The sequence below is a fragment of the Crinia signifera genome, chromosome 7 (genome assembly GCF_055691185.1).
Source record: "Crinia signifera chromosome 7, ASM5569118v1, whole genome shotgun sequence".
Lineage (NCBI taxonomy): Eukaryota > Metazoa > Chordata > Amphibia > Anura > Myobatrachidae > Crinia > Crinia signifera.
Window position 1 is genome coordinate 142,580,164 of NC_139223.1, and position 23,309 is coordinate 142,603,472.

The following is a 23,309-nucleotide window of genomic DNA, read 5'->3' on the forward strand; positions in this document are numbered from 1 at the left end:
TGGGTTCCTGGGGGCCAGAGGCAGAACTCTGGGAGTCAATGGAGTCATCTAACACTGGGCTCCTGCTCTCAAGGGGGCACCTCTCCACCACTGCCAGTTTAAAACCATTAATTGAAAGCCATTAAATCGCTTCTGTGGCTGAGTTCTGAAATATATATGTGTTCTCTCTCTCTCTCTCTGTATATACATACAGTATATAATATTTCCTAACAGACTATATATATATTGAATAACGAGTGTGTGTGTGTGTGGGGGGGGGGGCACCAATAATCATTTTGACTCCGGGCAACTGGGACGAACTTACGCCACTGCTGGGGGCCCAAAGCATATGCTTGCACCTAGGTCTACGAGTCGCTTGTTCCGCCACTGCCCACCCTGCTGGTCTATTTAGGTTTACGTCTTGTTTCTTTTATTTACAATATTTTTTTTTCTTCAATTTATTTGTGTCCTCCTTTTCATTGTAAAAAAGTTGATCACCTTATATAAAACTACTAAATGAAACAGCATAAACAGCAGTCAGCTGTCATAATGTATTATTATTTCACAAATAAAAATAGAAGCATAATAACTGGCAAAGTATATTTGCATATTTTGAATTCTTTTAAAATCTTGAGTGAAGTAGTTGCTAAGCAACTTTGGAAAAAAAAACAAAAGGCTAATAAAGTGCATAAACAGCCTATTACAATCCCCATTACCATTGCTAAGGAACCTTATTTATGTCAAGATATGAAATATTTAGTGGGGGTCATTTAACCCTTTGAGTGCCAAAGTTGCTGTGAAATCCTCAAAATATCCACAAAAAACGGCAGCGACGCTCACAGCAACTGTTCTTTTAGTATAATTAAACACAAATACAGCCAAGTCAATTCATTGAAGTTTAGTTAAATATTGCACCCAAAAAAGAAAAGTCACTGTGAGCGGCACTGGCAATTTTATCGGATATTTTGAGGATCTCTCACAGCAACGTTGGCAATCAAAGGGTTCAAAGTGGGAACAATGCTTTTGTTATTAATCAAAAATGTTTATCTGCGCTTTTCAATAAACATAAACATTGTAAAATTGTGTGCACCTACCTTTTTTAGGTATCGGATCCCATATGTAAATATATAAAGGTTAAATGTAAATTTCCATCTGTAGAAAGCACAGTAAATAAATTGGTAAATTGCACAATTAAAACAAATTTCACTGATGAAGAAAGGTAAGGCTTACCTAAGAGAAAAACAATAAAACAAGCTTTCCTCTGCTAATAACATTCAGCAAAAAATATACTGTGAATTATTTGATGTTCCTACAGAACCACAACTATGTGTAATTTGCTAATGTACATGACATGGGTAATAATTTAAAATGTATACTTAATAATGGGTACAGAGACCCCGAAGGTTATGCAGATTTGCACACAAGTTGGTCACATATGTGGCTCCAGTGCTTAAATGTGGGGTCTTTGACTGAACCACCCATATACATCGATTGTGCAAGTACTGTAGCTGGCATCACTATCATTTCACTTTTGCAGAACTCTAAATATGATATCAGAGATAAGTTTGTAATCAGATGCATCTATGTGTATAACACACAAAATCTCTTAGGCCGCGCTAGATATAATATCTAAAAAAGCGGTCGCCAGTAACACTCAGCCCCCTACTAGTGGGGCTCCACAATCCAAATTTACCCACAATAGTGCTACAAGGTGCCCTACAATATTAAACAGTTATTCCTGTCTCTCCTTATTTTATAATTCATACACAAGAAATTTTAAACATAAAACATTTATTTTAGAAATCATTTAAAGCAATTTTTCCATGTCAAATTCTTGTCAGAGGTGTATTTTTCTCAAGATTATGGATGAAACATATACCCAATGCGTTTCGTCTCGTTGTGAGACTTCATCAGGGGTGTAAATGTTTTAAACAAATTGAATAGGTTTAGCAAGGGTACTTCTAGTTGTGCAAAGTAGGTCTTATAAGCTGAGCCTCTGGTAGGATGGGTAATCCCTTCTGTATTGGGTCTACCACCTGTAATAATAGGTCTAAGATCGGGACAATGTTTTCCTTTATAAGTTCTTCTCAATATTGATTCCTAGTAAAGGACCCTTTTAAATTGGGTTAAAGTAGCCCCCTATTCGGCTAAATATAGTTCCGCATATAGTGTGATCCAAATGGGTCCATTTAGGGTTACCTATAATGGAGGATAAGCTTGTCCTCTAACAAGTTTTTTTCAGGAAAAAAATTTTGGGACGGCTCCTGTAGTGTGGGTGCATGTGTACTCATCAGAGTCCAACCATCTACAGTATGTGTATGTTTAATTCTGAACAGCACAAAATTCCATCTGCATGCTCATGAAACACAACCAGAATTTTGGATACCTATTTGGGACCCAGCGACTCTCACTGCAAAGGACAGCTCTTAACGCAAGATGTATGCGAAGAGAGGCAAAGGGGGGCGGAGCTGAGCGGCGAATATTAGAGAATCTCGCCCAGAGTTACATTTGGGTGGGGTGTGTTGAAACTGAAATCTAAATTGCCATCTAAAAATAATGCAGCCAGTATTTACAATGCACATAAACAAAGTAACATCTGCCCCACCTGCAGTGCACTTGGGTTTTGACCATTTTGAGAACAAATTTGTACTACGATCCGATCTGAATAAGGGCCTATGTCTCTGCCATTTGCATCCATTCAATAAGCACACAACCCAGCTTGTGTCAATGGCTCATTTGACAGAACAGAGCTTATGATAAAACTAGTTATTGTAATAATTGAAGGCAGAACATGCCAACACAGGAAAACAGCTTGATTAGTAATAAATAAGCCATTGGTTCCCAAACTTTTTGAATCAAGGCACCCCTGAATATCAGAATTGTTCATGGCACCCCTAGGCCAAATGTTTCTCATTGAGAAAATCTGAAAAAAAATATTAAATTAAGTAAAATTGTTGTTTACTGTAGATCTTATCCTTAGGGTCAGTTACATTAGCCCCCCCCCCCAACCCTGCCCAACTCCGTGAAGCGAAGATGGGCAGGGATTCTGTCCCCCACCGACCAAAAACTGAGACGAGCATTCGTGTGAGATGCTCATGGGTTCCAGTCAGATGGCGATCGCCAACGAGTACATTCTGGCGATCTGCGGCAAACTTGAACAAGTAATTCTGCTAACCAGAGAAATACTTTGAAATATGTGCCTGCATTACTTTTTTTCTTATTATGCCTTTTACACACCTAGATTGGATTGCTTACATGTAATACCAGTAACCATAATAGCAGCATGCGTCATTTGCCAATCTTGTTTTCATTTCCACGGCTCACAAACTAAATGTATTTTTAAGTAAGTTCATCAAGCCAGTCTCATTAAATATGGGAAATATGATTAACTTCGCAATTGTACATTTAGACGAGAAAGTGTTTGTATTTAATGGGCTATTCTGCTGTTTCTGACTGTAATTAGAACACAATGTCATTGTCTTATTATTTTATTGAGATTTGAAATTGGTTATCAGGCTAAAAGTTCTAAAGTGATTTATTTAATCTAATATTGTGATACACTCTGTTTGTTCTGAACTTTCATGATAAAAAAAAAAAAAAATGAAAAGCTTAATTAGCTGTGGCTTGCCTTCCAAATCAATACAGTGACAACAATAATTCAAATGTATTATAGAATGTGCTGAAAGACCTCTAGCAGCTAATTCCATTGTTCACATGCTGCAATTGTCTCTAAACAATACATGTCAGTTATGTTAAACTACAAGTAACAATTACTATGCAGTATGTGGGTATCACTAGAAACTCAGAGAGGATCATGGTGCAGTACAACAGAGAATAGAACAATTATTTGTCACTTATGAAACAAATTTAGGCTAATTAAAAAGGCTGATTCTAAGTTGCATGCAAAGTGACTGTTTTACGGACAGCCGCGGAAGCCATACCTTATACCAGTGGTAGCCAACCCTAGTGCACATTTTCCAGACAACCTAGCTGCTGCACTCATGAATCGCTGACACATTTTAAAAGATACACAGATGGAGCTAATTAGCTCACATGTGATTCTGTGAGTAGACCTGCAAAACATGCACTGTTGGTAGCTCTCGAGGACTAGGGTTGGCTACCCCAGCCTTATACCAATGTGAGAATCCATACATTTAATGTATCTGCAAGCGGAAACCGGTGTAGCCCCTTGATTACTCAACAGCCGCTGCACCGGTATATGGTCATTAGGTTTACCCTATAAAGGTCGACATGCATTTGAATAGGTCAACAGGGTTGGAAGTTTGACAGAAGCATTATGTCGACAATGGCTAGGTTTACAGTCAAAAGATCAACATTAGTTTTTCCACTTGTTTTGAGCAGGCATGTACTGGCAGGCGGTATTCCATTCCCTACCATCCACTACGGTGTGGTGGGAGAATAAAACAGCAAGCAAGCCATGCGAGTGTACATGGTATACTTAGATGGTGTCCATGTCAACTGTTGTCAACATATTTCTTGTGTCGATCTAAGCCATGTCCACCTTCTGTGATCAACCCAATGCATGTCGCCTTAATATGGGTTAACACAATGACCTATACTTGCTGCATCTGCCCCATACTAATTGCAAGGGATCTGCAGCTATGCACCAACAACATTCCCATGTGTAAGGGAGGTTCCATGTGCTCACCTCCGTTGCCGTCTAATCGCCATCCCCAAACGCACAACTTAACGGAAATACAGATCCAACCAAGTTAATTTCGGCTCAGTATTGGATGGAGATAAAATGCATACATTTTGCATCATTTGTGATGGTGCAGAGATATCTGTCTGACAGAAACAGACCCAAAGGGGGGATTTGTGCTTTCCATACGATTATCTTGTAGCTGAGAGAAAGTATACTTATTAGACCTTGCTTATGTTAGCCTGATCTTTACATGAGCTACGTTACAAGTGATAGAAGTATGAAATGCTTGAAATTGTTCCTACTGTACATTGCACTGAAATGCAAAGCTGGTTACAAATTAGACAATATTGTCTGATATACTGTTCTGATGTGGATCGATATGATAAACTGTATCAGGCACATGGTCTAATGTGTACCTGCAATGAGTGCTCCCTCGGGTCATTTTCCTGGTCATCCTGCCGGGGGTGCTGCAGGAGGCTGAGGGCATTTGATAAAGAGAGGCACCCCGTGTCTAAATCCACCTCTGTAGAGAACTGTAACCCTCTTTACCAATCCTAGCACTCCAGATTAAATTGCCCTGACACTAACCCATTAATGCAAAGCACAATGATTTCCTTTTCAAGCACACCGCTGTTCTTCTTTACCATTAACACAGAGGACATTCCCTCAGAACTGCAACTTACCATAATGAAGTATACCAGTTGTGGACAAACTCGGACCTCAAGGTTCACTAAACGTTCATGTTTTCCAGATTTCCGAGCTACTACAAACACATTTGTTGGTTTCCCATTAGCTACACTTCATTCTTTAAGTGATATGCTTGCGTCATAGGGGTGACTTTTTAGCCACCCCTATGACCTTGTCTGCAGCCTGTACAACACACAGGTATTAAATTCAGACATCCGGAATTGCTAAACATTGCATAGTAAGCACTCACTGACATAGGGCTCAAAATGAATGCAAGTGAATGCCCCTATTCCACAATTGCCAAACTTGTGGAACTCTATTCCATGCGATCCTGGAGGGGGAGATCCCTAGGAAAATGGTGAGGGTGAGGTTCTTTGAAATGCATCCCATCAGTGGTGGCATCTGGAAGATCCTACTGTTATGCCTGCAACCCACACCAGGCCCTGCAATGGACATTGCAACATTCTAAATAGGAAAGAGGCTTGTGCTCAGTATTGGGGGGGGGGGTTACAAATGTGCAGTTACACCTTCCCTCTTCCTTGCTGCTTTTAGGGACTGCATTGTCTGCAGCCCTAGAAGCAGATCACAACTTGCAACTGCCAATAACAGTGCAGCATGTGATTAGCAGATAGTGATTCCAATAGGAAGCCTGTGCACTTACTGGGCTTACTATTGGTGAAGGATTTCCATTGGGGGGGACGGGGGACCTAGGTCAAATACACCTAGGCAAAGTGCAGCATCTAGGTAAAATGCACCACTGGTACCCATACAGTATATTCATAATTCACAGCATTTTGCAACACATACACAAGCTATTTTTTTTGCCCAACTACAGTAACCCCAGCACTCTCACCCTCATACTGCAGTATCGACATAGCTCCTATAATGCATTTATAGTAAAGTCAGATTTTCAACAAATTAGTAGCAAATTCCTTCCCCTAGCTTTCTTTCCCCTAGCATCTACCACCACTTTGCCTAAGCCACTTGTTATTGTTGATGGGGCCATCCTCTGCGTGCAAAATGTATAAATGTACTGTATAAAACTTGCTCTGTATGTTTTGAGCAGAATGCTCTGTCAATTACATTTCTTACACCCTGGTAGGATGCTGCTTGAAGAATATTTAGGACAGTACTGCACTAAGAATTATTATCACGGTGTAATGTAACTCCTAAAAACACTAGTAATGACTGAGTAGCAAGATTGGTAAGTAATGTAGATTAGAATACATCTGTATTTTTCCTTCATAGGCCATGGTGAATTCCAATTACACACATTGGCAGGTATTCAATGCGGCCGGCGAGGGGGTTAAACAGCGAGGATTGCAGAAAACCAGCGATCCTCGCTGTTTAACCCCCGCGCCGGCCACTCGCTCTATTCAACGTTCTGGGGAAATCCTCGCCGTCACAGGACGGTGAGAATTCCGCAAAACAGCGAGACCCGCGGCTAATGCAGAAAACCTGCTGTATTTTATTTAGCCGCAAGTCTCGCTGCTTCTGGAGCAGCATACGCCAATCCCCCCTCGCTCAAAAAATGGAGCGAGGGGAAATTGGCGTATGAGGGGGCTGCGTTGAATACTGACAGGGTGAGTGGTGACAGCGAGCAGCAAGCTCTGCTCGCTGTCGCCGCTCGCCCACAGCATTGAATACCTACCATTAATAAAAGTGTACAGCTTTGGTGATCCCGTAATCTACACTTTGGTAGATGTGAACAATAGTAGCTGTTTAATGCCATATAACAAAGTGGTAAATCCGTGATTAATTTGCTAATATCTGTAAGTCATTTCACTGAACTCTAATGAAACTACAAATTAAATGATGTCACATTAATATATTGTAACCTTAGGGTGAAATAATGCCGTAAAGACTCTAGAAACATTTAGTAGTAATATAATTATTAAGATGAAATATCATGGCCTGGAAACTTCACTCTTTAATAGTAATTCATCACACAACAAATTACCTTTCAATAGTTCAGAAAAAATGCTTGGATTTGCACAAAAGGCCGATGAGATTATAATGATGTTAGATATTGAATCTATGTTTGGAGGAGCAATAGTATTGCGCTCTACCCTGATGCGGTAATGGGACCGGTGCAGCAAACTCTGGGTTTAGTCCACAAACCCTATATAATTGTGTGATTATTTGGGGTGAGTTGCACACACGGAATGGGGGTAGGGTGGGGGAGGGGACGGGGTGTGGGCATATGTAGGACAGCGGAAGTGGGAGTTCGGGTGGAATGGAGTAAGTGAGGTCTGATGTGTTGTGTGTATATATATATATATATATATATATATATATATATATATACAATACTGTCAGGCGGCACTCGATAAAAAAACTTCACACCGCACATCAGGTGTATGCAACGTTTCAATGTATTTTATTTCAATGCATTGATCAATTCATGAACTAAAACCCCATTATTTATTTATTGATTATTTGAATGTTAAGGTGAGTTAGTTTGTTGTAGTGAGTGCTGGGCCCCCTGTGTTTGTATTTACTAGAGTGTGTGGTCACAGGCCACCGCACCCCACCCTGGGATGTGGGTGCTGTTTGCACCCCATTCCTAGGAATGGCGAGTGTGTTGGTACTTCTGTATCTATATATATATATATATATATATATATATATATATATATATATATATATATATATATATACAATACTGTCAGGCGGCACTCGCTAAAAAAACTTCACACCGCACATCAGGTGTATGCAACGTTTCAATGTATTTTATTTCACATTGAAATAAAATACATCAAGGAAAATATTGAGCCTGAGGAAAATACTATTTTATGTATTGAAACATTGCTGTGGGTAAATAAAAAAACCCTATTTACAGAGGCTGGAGTGCTGCTATTCTTGTTCTTCTGTATATATATATATATATATATATATATATATATATATATATACAATACACACATACATACAGTGGCAGAACTCTGGGAGGCAATGGAGTCATCTGCCGCCGGGCTCCTGCTCTCAAGGGGGCACCTCTCCTCCCCTGCAAGTTTAAATCCATTAATTTAAAGCCATCAAAATAGTTTCTGTGGCTGAGTTCTGAAATATATATGTATTCTTTCTCTTTCCATATACAGTATATACAGATATATATTTCATAAGATACATATGTATATGTATAATTATTTAAGGTACAGTAGTGTGTGTGTGTTGGGGGCACCAATATACATCTTGCCTCCGGGCAACTGGGATGAACTTACGCCACTGCATACATACATACGTACACAGTAGTACTTACATATAATTAATTATTTTCATAGTTTATTTTACTTAAATGGGTCACAACAAAATTTGTTAATTTAAAAAAAAAAAACATATATTGTAAGCTATGTTAATTATCTCTGTAGATACAGGATAAAACAAGCATTTCCCTGTTTTTAAAACATGATTTAAAAAAAATCTATAATATTTTTGCCTCAGGCAATAGTGCTTTATATTGTAACAGTATAAAAAAGTATCACATTATTTACCTGCTTTATGTATTTAAAGTACAGCAACACACTCAGTTATGACTATCTGAAAGCAATATTTTGTGCTTGTACAAAAAGTCTCTTTGGGCAAGTAAGTGTTTTATAGGAATACTTGATTTGCAAATGAACCTTTCTGTCTGAACTAGGACCATGGGGATCCCACACTAAGGAACAATACTGGTGGCGATAACAGATGCCTCTTCAGCAATAACACAGGGAGAAATGAGTAAATGGTGCTTAGTGGAAGCTTGTCAAGCTTGACAGGACAAGCTGTGTAAATGGCCAATCAACTGAGCAGGGTTTCCTTTCAAATCTCTAGGCTCTTTCTGGCCAGGCAGGGTGAGTCGCAAGGATTGCATTAGTTTTATTTTATTTATTTATTTATTTATTTATTATTAGTTAGGGGAAGGTATTTTTTAATCAAACTATTCTTTACTTCAGATTTCTCTTTAAAGCAACATTTTATTTTGTGATGTGATTTGTAGTGAGCGATTGGATCTGTGACTGTTTTTTTTGTACTGAAGTTCAGTTCAGAAAGCAATAGTAACAGACCTGCGATGAGAGCACTCAGCCACCAAGGTGCAGATATGAGACGTCAAAACTGTATGGTATATACAGACAGGGCTGGCAGTCAAAATCTTGGGGGTGGTACACTGATATCTCTGGGGCCCTGCAACCACACACACTGATTTTTATTACATTGCATATTGATTTTTTTTTTTCTTAATATTAATATTCACTATGCAATGTAATTGGGGAGGGGCAGCATTTTGTGATATGCAGTTCGTTGTGTTGGGTGATGTCATTCAACTCATAAGTATGAGTAGCCAGACAGGTGACCAGACCGAGGGGAATAACTGGTTCCAAGCAAGTTCCCTTCCAGGAATCCAGGTGTGCCGCAGGCAGCTGGCACCTTTTAAAACCATTGCTAGGGCTACAGCCCCTGACCCCTCAGAGCCTCTCACAATGTTGGGCCCAGTGAGAGTGTCCCCTTTGAACCCCCCGTCGCCTGCCCTGTATACAGAACACATATTACAAGGAGGAAATGTAATTTTATTAATAAAAAAGCAAGACATTTATTTTCAAAGCTTTTGTAATCAGTCCGCAAGGCAAGTTTAATGCAGCGAAAAATTACCTTATCATTTGTAGGTAGAAGATGTCCTGCAAGCATTTTATTGAAGATCATGCTCATTTACAAAGGTTCTGTATTTTATTGAACAGACATTTGACACACTGTTCAGCTGTGCACTGCATGCTCTATTAAAAGTCAAGGGGATGTATCCAGCTCTGATGTAAATCCCTTATTTGTATTACATCTCTGTTGGCTTTCACATGTTAACATGAACTGAAGTGTCTGCACCATGGCCCTTATTCTGGAATGCAGCAGCCGTGAATTTGCACAGGAATATGCTGGGTGCGTATACACATGCACATATGCAAAACAATACGATGTTTTGCATATGCGCAGCAGTATTTCTGTGCATGTGTATACGCTGGGTGCATGCGAACTTTGCGAAAAGTCTGTTCTCCATATGCTAATGCGTCCATAACGCACGTGCAGGAGTGGCGGACAGCTGACATACAGTAACCGGATGTCAGCTGCGCACCCAATTCCCTGCAATTCTACACACATATGTAAGGGTGGTCTGGACCACCCTTACATATGCATGCGCCTTCACCATCATTCGATGGTCGGGAGGTTCCCACTGGCACGTGAATGGATGTTCATGTAAAACATCCATTCGCAAGCCTTGCAATTGCACCCCGCATGCGAATGGGTGGCGCCGGCTAACCAATCGCAATGACAATGACAAAAAAAAAACGTCAGAAACCAACACAATTTCAACTAAAATAAATTGCCAATCCACGTGTTTCGCAACTGTGCCAAATTTTGTGGGGAAAAAATCATCACTTGAATTGAATAGGCCGAGTTAGAATTTGGCCCAAAAAAGTCAAACATTGCTGATTTTTTGCAGGGGGAGGGGGGTATTTAATAGGTCCCTTTATTTGGCTAGCAAAAGAAAACTGACCTTCTCATTGCTTGTGTATTCAATTGCAGCCATTTTTTCGCCAATGCTGTTTTACTTGGTTGGGAAGGTATCAGGAAAAAATTACTAAAATGGCCACCATTTTCAATTAAAAGCATGACCATGCAGAAAATAGCACTTTAATTTAATTTAATAGGCCAACCTATAAAAACGTAGAAAAGTAGGCAGAAAATCGGTACCAATTAAATACCACACTTAAGTGGTGATTCAGACCTGGTTGGCCAGGTTCTAATTAGCTCACCGGCCGATAGTGCGGATCTTCACAAAGACTTTAGTGAGTATCACACTCCCCTTCAATGAGTATCACATTCGTCAAGGTGTTTGCTTTGTGATGGGATGGAAGGGGTCGGGCAGGTGGGGTCTGGGGAAGGGAAGGGGTCTGCTGGGGGCTGGATCATGGGAATACCCAGAGTTTTATGGGCTTCCCCTATAAAAGCGCTTGGAGATTTGGTAACTACAAGCATCCAGTGTGATGTGGAAGAGGTCCTTGATTCACCTAGAAGACATTATGTTATTAACATGTGTGTACTTGCTAAAGTTTGAATTGGCTGATTGTGGTATGGCTGCAGAGGCCCCTGTATTAAAGTCTTGGATTTCTCTAATCAATGAGACTTTAGCACATGAGGAATTTGTCTATTTAAGATATTCAATTGTAGATTCCAACTGTCAGAACGTTCCGACAGTCAGAATCCTGGTCCGTTTTTGCCCAGCCAAACACTTTCTCGACAGGTGGAATTCAATGTTCCGCCTGTCGAGTGTAGAAAAGGGGGCATGCCAGACAAAACGGCCATGAATTGTCGAGAAAGGGATGTGAATTCAACAATCCTTGGCAGTTTCTGACAAAACAGATCTGCCTGTTTTTAAAGTCGGATCTGTTTTGTCATGATGCTTGTTGGAAACCAACTAAGGGGAGTATTCAATTCCAAGTGCTATTTCTGACAGGGATAATAGTACTGTACCTGGGATAGCTGGAAAAGGGGGGGGGGGGAGTATTTTGATATTTGTGACAACTGACTGAAATCTCATTATATAACCAATACAGCACAGCTGATTACTTTATGTCTGCTAGGATGCCGAGTGTAGCAACTGGGCCTAGGTTAGAAGCATATATATATTGAAGTTGATGACAGTCTCCCCTTCTCCCACCTTAAGGATACCTGTAATGTACTTTTATCTTTGGCTAGTATCAGGCTATGGGGGAGGTTAGATTTAGGCTGCAGGCAGAAGGGTTAAGGATAGGCTGCAGAGGGAGGTTAGGAAATTGGAGGGGGGGGGATTACATATGGGGGGAAGATTAAGCTGCCGGCAGGAGGGTTAGGCTGCGTGGGGAATTTAGGGTTAGACTGCTGGGAGAGGTTAGTGTTAGGCACCAAAAGGAGGTTTATGTTTAGGCATTAGGGTTAAGAATAGTTAAGAAGTACTTACAGTACCATAATGCCTTACAATTAGAGTTCTAACCTTAAAGTGACAGTCAAATGACCGCTGAGCTTAAAAGATGCAGCCGCCAGGAGAAGGTAAGTCAACATGATTACGTATGGACATTGTATCACTCTCTACATCAATATTATGACCCTGTCTACATTCTCATGTCAACATAAATGTTGACATTGGGACTGTTGACATATACCAAACCCTACCTAAAAGAGAACCGCTCTATGGGAAGAGGGTTTTTTTTTTTAAAGTAGGGAATTTTTTCCCTTTAATAGTTCAGTCAATAATAAAGGTTGCAGTGTTATGCCAGAGTTGTTACAGACACCATAAAACAATTAATTTTCTACTCAAGTACTAAAGAATCATTTAATGAACATGACATAAATATTGTTGCATGTCTACAAATTAATGTTCAGTAACAGCTTTTAATGATTGCACCCTGATATAATCTTATTTATACAGTATGTAAAGCAAATTGGTGGAAAAAGTCTCTAGTTCGCAGAACTCCTACTACACCTGAGTTGGCGGTGTAGCCTTATAGATAAAGAACATTATATCAATGGCATGTCATGTTATTTAATTAACAATGTACTCCATCACACAAAATATGCTATAAAACGGGACATGCCATCTGCTTTTAATAATATGGTCATAGCTGATGCTCAAAACCAATTACTAATTTCACATTAAGACTGACTGAATGCTTCTGTGCATTGGCAGCAGTAGGCAAAACTGTTATCATTTAATTTAATTAAACTAGGCCTGGACCAAGTTCAGAGAGTATAAATTATTATTCACTTAATGTATGTGATTTATTTAAATTAACTTGGAGACATGTACAGGGCAGTCTGAAATGAAAATCGGGAGGAATAGAGCAAGTTTTAGTGCGTTCTGTTATCCTAAGGGGGTACGCTAGTATTTTGGAATACTGTGTGGACCCGAAATGGTCCATCAAGAATCTATTGGCATAATTCTCCATTTTGTCACCTTTTCCCCAATCTCTATTCATCTACCTATTGTTCTCTCTCACTCTCCCTCCAGTCTCTCTCTTCCGCTTCCCTTAATCTCTCTATTGGGATGTAGGCAAAAAGGCCAATAACAATGTCAACATTCATAATGTTGACAACACAATGTAAGAATTTATGTCAACATTGTTAAAATATCAACAGGCAAAATGTCAACATTGTCAAGATTTCAACTTTAGGATTAGGCTGCAGGGGAGGGGAGGTTAGTGCATTACATTGAGGGAGGTTAAGGGCTATGGTTCAGGATAGGGGTCAAATAGTTACTGGAGCACTGTAAGCCTGTCCAGGAAATTACTGTCACTTGACTACCAGGACCCAGAAGACGCCACTGCAGCTGCCATGAGCAACCATTTTGCCATCAGAGTAAACTATTTACATTCTAACATGTCCACATTTCATCAATGTGTATATAATAAATGTTGACATCATGACTTTATCGTAGTCCCCCTATGGGTATTTATCTGGAGGCACTTGACAGGGGGTGCTTCCAACAGCTGCTGCAGTATTGGGTTGGGTGTACCCAATTGTAGCTGAAGGAAAATGGGGTTGAACCAGAAGGTTCTCTGCAGCGCTAATCGATTGCTATCCATTCGATATTTATTATGAAAATATCAATTTGATAATTCCTGTCCTTGTCCTGTCAAGCAAATCCAATGCAGTCCACTATCCACAGACACTGCATGATGCAACTACTTCCCTGTACATGTCTCGTCCACATAAACCTTCTAATCACAAAATGCCCAGCTGACAGAAATAGACGTTTTGGCTCGGAATGCTCAGCCACCAATAACCAAAGATTTGTGAAGACCAACAGGCTGAGTCAGTCGTTGGAAGCGTGTGGGGGAACAGGGGCCATACTATGATCAAAAACAGCTTTCTGGAGAGAAACAATGTGCTACAGTTTTGATTGTCTTTTTACAAGAGGCCATCATTTATAACATTTATATTTTTCTCATCCACATAAGTTCTCCCTGTTCCTTTTTCTCAATATTATATCTAGTACCTGATAGCTAGATTCTAGATTGTTTTCTTCTGCCACCACTGAGAAATGGGGTGGAATACAGACGGAGCCTTCTTCAACTAGCCTTCTCTGGAGAGTCATGGTGAGCTATGGCTCACCAAGGCTTATTATCACCTATTGTTCTCAGTTGCAATACAATAAATAGAACAATACATTAGGGGATTATCAAGGGATTAAGTCCGACAGCTCTGGCTCACTTAATCCTATTAAAGGGATAGATGAGGATGACTCTATCAATTTAGCAATGTTTTAGGGAGGCATGTGGTCAATTGATGGAGCAGAGTGCTGAGGGGATGTGGTCATGATCTCTGGAGTGCCCTCTGCAGTTGCTTTACTGCGATGTGGCCAAGGGGAGAGTAAGAACACCATATTAGGGTGTGGTGCCTCCTATGCATTCCCGGGACCTTACATAGACCCAAGTGGTATGCAGTCAATAGGTCAACAATATAAAGATCGATAGTCAATAGGTCGATCACTATTGGCCAACAGTCCAAACGTTGAAACATGAAAAACGTCAACCTGGTTTAGGTCGACGTGTTCGAATGGTCAACAACCAAAAGGTTGACATAAGTTTTTTATGTTTTTTTTTTCAAAAACAGACAATAATACTTTACCATCCCACTGAGACTAGAAGAATATAATAGTGTGCTGAACAAAGCAAGGCATGGTGCCCAAAGCATGGCAAGCGTAGCAAGCCATGTGATGGTACATGGTACAGTAATATGGTGTCCATCTCGACATATGTTGACATAGACACCAATTAAATAAAAAGAACTTATGTTGACCTTTACCCATGTATACCTTTTGAACATGTCAGCATAAACCTTGTTGACCTTTAGCCTGTCAACATTACCGGTTGAACTATTTTTTTTCCACAAAAAAGATCCACACTTGACGCAAGTACCTAGTTATCTGTCCCCCATTTGATGCCCTTCATAACTCTACTAGTAAGCCCGTTCCAAGCAAAAGCTTTGAAAGCTAGTCTGCTACCTTCTGTGTTTGTTCATGTGTGAGTACATTTTGGAAACTATGGTTTTCAGAATAATTTGGGTAACAGATATTTGGATAAGGGATACTCAAACTATATTAAGTAGAGTTCACAGACTTGAACGGTACGCAAAATGCATTCGATTTGGACTATAGTACAGATCTATACTATATAGTCTTGCTTACCAAGACTATTTTTCTCTTTGATTTACACTACACAGGAGTGCGCATCGGGATCGAATCTGCATCGAAAGTCAATTTTGCCTCTATAAGCAAAATCGAATAGAAAAATTCTGCATATCTCACCGTGTGTACACACTATTATAGTCACCGTTACATTGATCATGCAGGACTCCCTAGGACAATATTGTTAAGGTTAATTGCTAATTATTTTATGTGAACTCCAACCACATACTAGCACAAATACTGTATATCACTAGTATGATAGAGTAGCCATCAATACACATGTACAGTACATTTATGCACTAAAAATCAGAAAGAAAAAGAAAGCGCTTACATGCTCTCACAGAAACGAGTTAAAATACTTGGCTTTTCCTGATTCCTCCTGTGCCGGAACCATCGTTGAATATTGCGCACGTCCCAGTCCAATTGCTTTGAAAGCCCCTCTAGTCTCTTTTCATCAGGATGCTGTAAAGTACATAAAGTATATGTAGTGTTGTATTATAAGGGATCTGGTTTTATAGAGAACTTATAATACCAATAATTCATATACAGTATTACATTTGTACTTACAATATTTTTTTATTTACAGTATATGGAGCTAATTTTGGCTGTAACAGATTCTTACTCTACAGTAAACAGTATGAGTTGTTATTAGTTTAAAACTGAATAAAAGTGAAACTGTAGCATACGTATCTCCGTGGCCTATGCTACCATATTTTCGTATAGCGCATAATATGCTGCTATTGTTTTACATGTCAGTTTTTAAAAGTACAGGTACATACAATTTATTAACTAAGAATTTAATTGCTAGGTAATATGTGTATATGACTTGAACTTTTTTTTATAAATATATGCAGTAAAAATTAGCTCCAATAATAATTATGGTACTTGTGTATTATCTGGGCGCCCAAGATTTCCATCACACAACATAGTTTTGTTCGCATCGCATCACATGCGATCCGATCGCATGTGATGCGACCAAATTGGACCCGATTTTTAATTGTACAGGCACCCTGATAGGTGATTACTATGTTAAATGCACCCCCATTGTTAACGCCACCCCACTATGAACGTCCACCCGAAGCGTGGTGAGCGCAGCGAGCCCGCGAGGGGCGGCGGTACGCGTCCTCCGACCTTTTCATACCCCCACTATCCACGGCGGCGTGGAGTTGATTTTAGATAGTGTGGCGAGTGCAGCAAACCACCGAGCCCGAAGCGTGGCGAGCGGCTGCAGATTACTTCACATGTTATCCACGTCCCCTTGCGGGGCTCGCTGCGCTTGCCACGCTTCGGGCTCGGTGGCTCACTGCGCTCGCTACACTATCTAAAATCAACTCCACACCGACGTGGATAGTGAAAAGGTCGGAGGACGCGTACCGCTACGCTCGCCACGCTTCGGGTGGTCGTTGATAGTGGGTTTGGCGTTAACAATGGGGGTGCATTTAACATAGTAATCACCCATCAGGGTGCCTGTACAATTTAATATCGCATCGCATGCCATTTCTAATAGCATGCGATGCAATGCAATATTTTATCGCACAGTGCGGGTCTGTGCACCTGGAAATCGGGTCCCATCGCATCCCTTAATTAGTGGTATGCGATGTGATGGGCGCCCAGATAATACACAAGTACCATAATTATACATTTCCTTATCAATAGATGTATAAAAAAGCCCATCTTTAAACTACACAACTAAATTACAATACTGGCAAGAATGCTGTCTATAATAGGAACCAGTGACTTATCTGAAGCATCATTGTACTGTATAAGCTAAATCAATATCCATAAGCCTATGAGGTCACCAAAGGCCTGTAGGCAACAGACACTTTGGGGAATATTATGTGTGATTTGTTAACTGAACAATTTATTAAAGGTCAGCACACTACACAACAAAGGGCATGAAACAAGACCACTAGATCTAACGAGTTGTACACATGGGGAGATTTTGGAAGGAGATTTTGACTAGATAGATAAAATCTCCTAGAAAGTTAAACACAATCTCCTGGTGTTTCTCCTGCTTAGATAATGATGCTGTATCTCCTAGCATATATAAACTGTGCAGACAAGGCAATTTTGACTAGATCATAGTCTATTATTAGTTAGACAAAATCGCTTAAGACAAAGGGGTTTATTCAGGTTGATTCGCAAGGCTGCGAATTCGCAGCCTGGCGAGTCCACCAAACCCCGCCCGGCGAACGCACGCCCCCCCCCGCCGCCCCAGCAATGTGCATAACATCCATTCGCTTTGCTGGGGTGTCCGCCCACATCATTCGATGGTCACCGACCATCGAATGATGTTTAGCGTGCACGCATATATAAGTGACTTTTCAGTCACTTACATTTGCATGCACGCTGGCGTGATATGGGCGGGCAGCTGACATCCGGTGATGTCAGATACCCGGCCCACACACCCGCGTCACTGCCTCATTACCATGAGAACGCCCAGCGTTCTCATGGGAACGCCCATGGAATGCTGGGCGTTCCCATATGGTAATGGGGTAGCCCGGCGCCCCCGCCCATCTCCGCCCCCCCCTCGCTGCCATGGGTGCGTGCACCCGGCGACCCGAAAGGTCGCCGTGGGTGCACGCACCATATGCCTGCACATGCGCAGATACCCGTCTGCGCATGTGCAGATGGCCAACATCGGATCTGCGTGCGAATGCACGCAGATCTGAATAAGGCCCAAAATCTCTTGTACATCTAGCCAAAATTGCTTCTTCAAAATTGTCCATTAGCCAATATCTAACCATGTGTACGAGGCTTTAGCCCACAAACCAAATGTGTAGAAATGTCAAGTGCACGCATGTAATGTTGTAAAGCAACAATTTACCAAACTGCATGGCACTCCACTAGCTAAATGTAATAGCCTCTGAGTTTGGAGGCTATTACATTTGGCCAGTGCACACAACTTATTAGTGCTGACAGACCAGTAATCTCAGACCACATTGTGCTTCTGCTATAATGCCTGGCAAAATGTAATACAAACAAACAATAATGTAAAGCCAATACATAAAACGCCTCTATTAAAGTAACTAACACTTACCTGGATCACTCTCTCTGCATGGACCACCAGGATGGGGTGTTTTCATAATTCATAAGTAATGCCACAAGAGCTTGTACAGGTTGAGTATCCCTTATCCAAAATGCTCGGGACCAGAAGAATTTGGGATAACGGATTATTCCATATTTCAGAATATTTTTATATTTCAATTATGTATCTTGAGGTATCTTGCATTTATGTTGTATAAGCACATCAAGCACATGAAATGCAAACAAATACATTTTATTTGTGCATAAAACAACGTTTCAAAACATGAAACAAAGTTTGTGTACAATATCAGGTACTGAATGTGAATGCCAAGCAATCATTGGCCCTTATTCTGGTTGGTGCGGTCGAGCCGCATATGCGGCTCCGACCGCACCAGACGAATCCCCGCCCACCATACGGTTCGCCACGGCCGTCCGTACACGGACGGCTGGCGAACCGCACGAAAATGGTGGAGGCGTACGCCTCCACCATGCTGGGAGCTGCCCCCTGCATTCGATGGTCGACGACCATCGAAGGCAGGACCGCACGCCGCGGCAGCTCCCGCAAGCTGAGACCACACGGACAATCGTCCGTGTGGTAGCTTGTATGGGGGCTGAAAGCTGACATCCGGCGACGTCAGCTTTCCGCCCCCATGAGTGGCGTCATGCCCTCATTACCATGCGTACGCCCCGCGTTTGCATGGGAACGCCCATGAAACGCGGGGCGTACACATAGGGAAATGAGGGGATGAAGCCCCTCACGCCCCTATACGCCCCCTTTGCGGCGTCTAAATTTTTAACACGGAGAATTCCCCTGCACATGCGCAGAGTGACCTCTGCGCATGTGCAGAGAGAAAACATCGGCGGTACGGCCGCACGCGGGCCGTACCGAGCCGATTAGAATAAGGGCCATTGTCTTGCACTTATTTAGTGCCAGTTACATATCATATCCCCAGTAGTGCTTTTAGCAATAATATTTTTTTTTCACTTTCTGGAATGTATGGTTTTCAGAATAATTTGGATAACGGATATTTGGATAAGGGATACTCAATAGGGCGGAGTGAAAAAGTTGAAATTGAGAAAGTTGTGACTGAATAAGAAACGTGTAAAAGCGTCAATATCTTCTGTTCCGGCAAGACACCTACAGTTTCACTTTTTAGATGAAAATAACAAAACATATGAAAAGGCTGCGATCTAGTTACAATTATGTCAGACGTCTTAGAGTGGTTCATTAATATACTTTAGCATAGTAAAAAGAGAGTACAAGCTTGTCCTAGTGCAGAGTTAATGACTTTGTCGGGAGAAAAAAATTCCTGATAACTGACCTGTTTTCATGGTCACAATTGTGAATATTGTGTGTTTTCACCCAAAAGTGTTTTTTGTTTTTTGGAGAGGATGTTCTTTAATTGAATTAACCAAGAAAAAAAACTGGGGGCAAAAAGATCAGGGTAAATCCCTTTTGTTTGCCCTTAATAGAACAGTGCACCTCTGTGTCTTCTAATGTCCAACTCTTTACTGAATGCTACAGTAAGTTCAGTAAACTATGTATTTTGCTCTGTTGTTTAGGTGCATTATTTTAAACACTTCTGTAAATTGTCTTTAATTGTGGCAGTTTATTTTAAACATGAATTGGTCTGAAAAATTGTTTTGCATCCCCTATGCTGTTAAAATGATTGGACTGCATTAAGAGCATACAATTATGCAAAAGATTAGTCAATACTGTATATTAACAGTTAAATATGTTGAAGTGCATTATGCTGTAATAAACAAATAAATGTAATGTTTAGAAAAATAAAATCAAGAACATTGATTCAAAAAATAACAGGTTTAAAAAATGTTGCACATAGGCCCTTATTCAGATCTGATCGCAGTACAAATTTGTTCTCAAAATCGGCAAAACCATGTGCACTGCAGGTCGGGCAGATGTAGCATGTGCAGAGAGAGTTAAATTTGGGTGGGGTGTGTAGAAACTAAAATTTAATTTGCTGTTTAAAAATAATGCAGCCAGTATTTACCCTGCAAAAAAACACATTTAACTCTTTCCGCACATGTTAAATCTGCCCCACCTGCAGTGCACATGGGCCCTTATTCTGGTTGGTGCGGTAATATCCGCGTGCGTTCGCGCCACCGATGTTTTGTGTCTGCGCATGTGCAGAGGCGTCTCTGCTCATGTGCGAGCGGGGCGTACGGCCAAATTCCGCATGAAATGTGAACACTCCGAACAGGGGGTGGAGAGGGGCGTGAAGGGCTATTTGGGCTCATTACCATGTGCGTACGCCCAGCGTTTCATGGGCGTTACCATGCAAACGCTGGGCGTACGTATGGTAATGCGGCCATGACGCACGTGTAGGGGGCAGTCATATGACATCGCCGGATGTCAGCTGCCCGCCCAGATCCCTGCTTTTGCACGGAAAAATGTCCGTGTGGTCTGAGGTTGCGGGAGCTGGTGGACCACTCGGTCCTGCATTCGATGGTCTGCGACCATCGAATGATGGGGGAGGTTCCCTGAGATGGAGGAGGCGTATTCCATGTAAAATACACGTGCGGTCCGTTCGGCCAGCTTCTTACCGCGTACGGACGGAGTTGGCGATCCGTATGGAAGGCGGGGTTTCGCACGCACGGTCTTGGCCGCATATTCGGATCCGGCCGCACCGATCAGAATAAGGGCCATGGTTTTGTCTATTTTGAGAACAAATTTGTACTGCGATTAGATCTGAATAAGGGCCATACAGTATTGTCTTCTTATTGTTTTTTTATGTTGTGTTTTGAGTTCAGTTTTAGACAAACCAATTGTGATTGATGTCCACTATTATTATACTGTTAAATTGGGTCAGTAAGCACATAAAAAGGAAATAAAGTATTGCTGATCAATCCTGCCTAGTAATTTACACAATGATTGGCATATACTGTATGCACTGCTGGACACCACTGATAGAATGAAAAAAGGTCCATACACACTGGGCGATTATGCCCAGCATGTATGGACAGCGATGATCGCTTTCATTGCTGGGGAAAAAGCCATTCAGTGCGTACACACTGAGCATCTTTCCCCCTGCCATCAGCGGGGGGATGGTGGCTTTGCATAGTGCAGGACTATGCAATGCCGTCCTCAAAGCTGCTCATCTGCTGCGTGTGGACGTCATGACGTTGACGCCGCCCGCCCATGCATCTGTGGAGAAAGTGGAAGTTAGAGCTGGCAGACGGAGGAGTGGACGGGGACTGTGGCAAGATCCAAGGAATCAAGCAGGGCAGAGAAGCGGGGAGCCGCAGAAGCATGTAGGGAGAAACATCAAGCAGGTAATATTTCTGCTGTTTCCTGTAGTGTCCTCCTTTTAATGTGCAGGGGGAGTAGCCTGTTGTGTCCTCCTGTTATTATGCAGGGGGAGCAGCCTGTGGTGTCATGGCATTATTATTATACAGGGTGAGCAGCCTGTGGTGTCATGGCATGATTATTATACAGGGGGAGCAGCCTGTGGTGTCCTGTTCTTTATGCAAGTAAGCAGCCTGTGGTGTCCTGTTTTTTACGCAAGGTAGCAGCCTGTGGTGTCCTGTTTTTTATGCAAGGGAGCAGCCTGTGGTGTCCTGTTCTTTACGCAAGGGAGCAGCCTGTGGAGTCCTGTTCTTTATTTATGCAGGAGAGCAGCCTGTGGTGTCCTGTTCTTTACGCAAGGGAGCCGCCTGTGGTGTCCTGTTTTTTACTCAAGGGAGCAGCCTGTGGTGTCCTGTTTTTTATGCAAGGGAGCAGCCTGTGGTGTCCTGTTCTTTACGCAAGGGAGCAGCCCGTGGAGTCCTGTTCTTTATTTATGCAGGAGAGCAGCCTGTGGTGTCATGTTCTTTATGCAAGGGAGCAGCCTGTGTTGTCCTGTTTTTTACACAAAGGAGCCGCCTTTGGTGTCCTGTTCTTTATTTTTGCAGGAGAGCAGCCTGCAGTGTCCTGTTATTTATTTATACAGGAGAGCAGCCTGTGGTGTCCTGTTCTTTATTTATGCTGGAGAGCAGCCAGTGGTGTCCTGTTCTTTATGCAAGGGAGCAGCCTGTGGTATCCTGTTTTTTATGCAAGGAAGCAGCCTGTGGTATCCTGTTTTTTAGGCAAGGGAGCAGCCTGTGGTGTCCTGTTCTTTATGCAAGGGAAAGGCCTGTGGTGTCCTGTTCTTTATGTAAGGGAGCAGCCTGTGGTGTCCTGTTCTTTACGCAAGGGAGCAGCCTGTGGAGTCCTGTTCTTTATTTATACAGGAGAGCAGCCTGTGGTGTCCTGTTCTTTACGCAAGGGAGCCGCCTGTGGTGTCCTGTTTTTTACTCAAGGGAGCAGCCTGTGGTGTCCTGTTTTTTACTCAAGGGAGCAGCCTGTGGTGTCCTGTTCTTTACGCAAGGGAGCAGCCTGTGGAGTCCTGTTCTTTATTTATGCAGGAGAGCAGCCTGTGGTGTCCTGTTCTTTACGCAAGGGAGCAGCCTGTGGTGTCCTGTTTTTTACACAAGGGAGCAGCCTTTGGTGTCCTGTTCTTTATTTTTGCAGGAGAGCAGCCTGCAGTGTCCTGTTATTTATTTATGCAGGAGAGCAGCCTGTGGTGTCCTGTTCTTTATTTATGCTGCAGAGCAGCCAGTGGTGTCCTGTTCTTTATGCAAGGGAGCAGCCTGTGGTGTCCTGTTCTTTACGCAAGGGAGCAGCCTGTGGTATCCTGTTTTTTTATGCAAGGGAGCAGCCTGTGGTATCCTGTTTTTTTTATGCAAGGGAGCAGCCTGTGGTATCCTGTTTTTTATGCA

General features: G+C 41.8%; 1 protein-coding gene across 2 annotated transcripts in view; it reads right to left on the bottom strand.

Annotated features, from left to right (window-relative positions):
- CERS6 (ceramide synthase 6) overlaps positions 1 to 23,309 on the bottom strand; it is a 228,843-nt gene that overhangs the window by 118,503 nt on the left and 87,031 nt on the right. For both annotated transcript variants that reach the window (XM_083153897.1, XM_083153896.1), the window contains exons 3-4: positions 15,856 to 15,986; positions 1,074 to 1,131 (exon numbers count right to left, since the gene is read on the bottom strand). In XM_083153897.1, the coding sequence (XP_083010023.1) occupies positions 1,074 to 1,131; positions 15,856 to 15,986 (189 nt within the window). The remainder of the gene's footprint in view (positions 1 to 1,073; positions 1,132 to 15,855; positions 15,987 to 23,309) is intronic.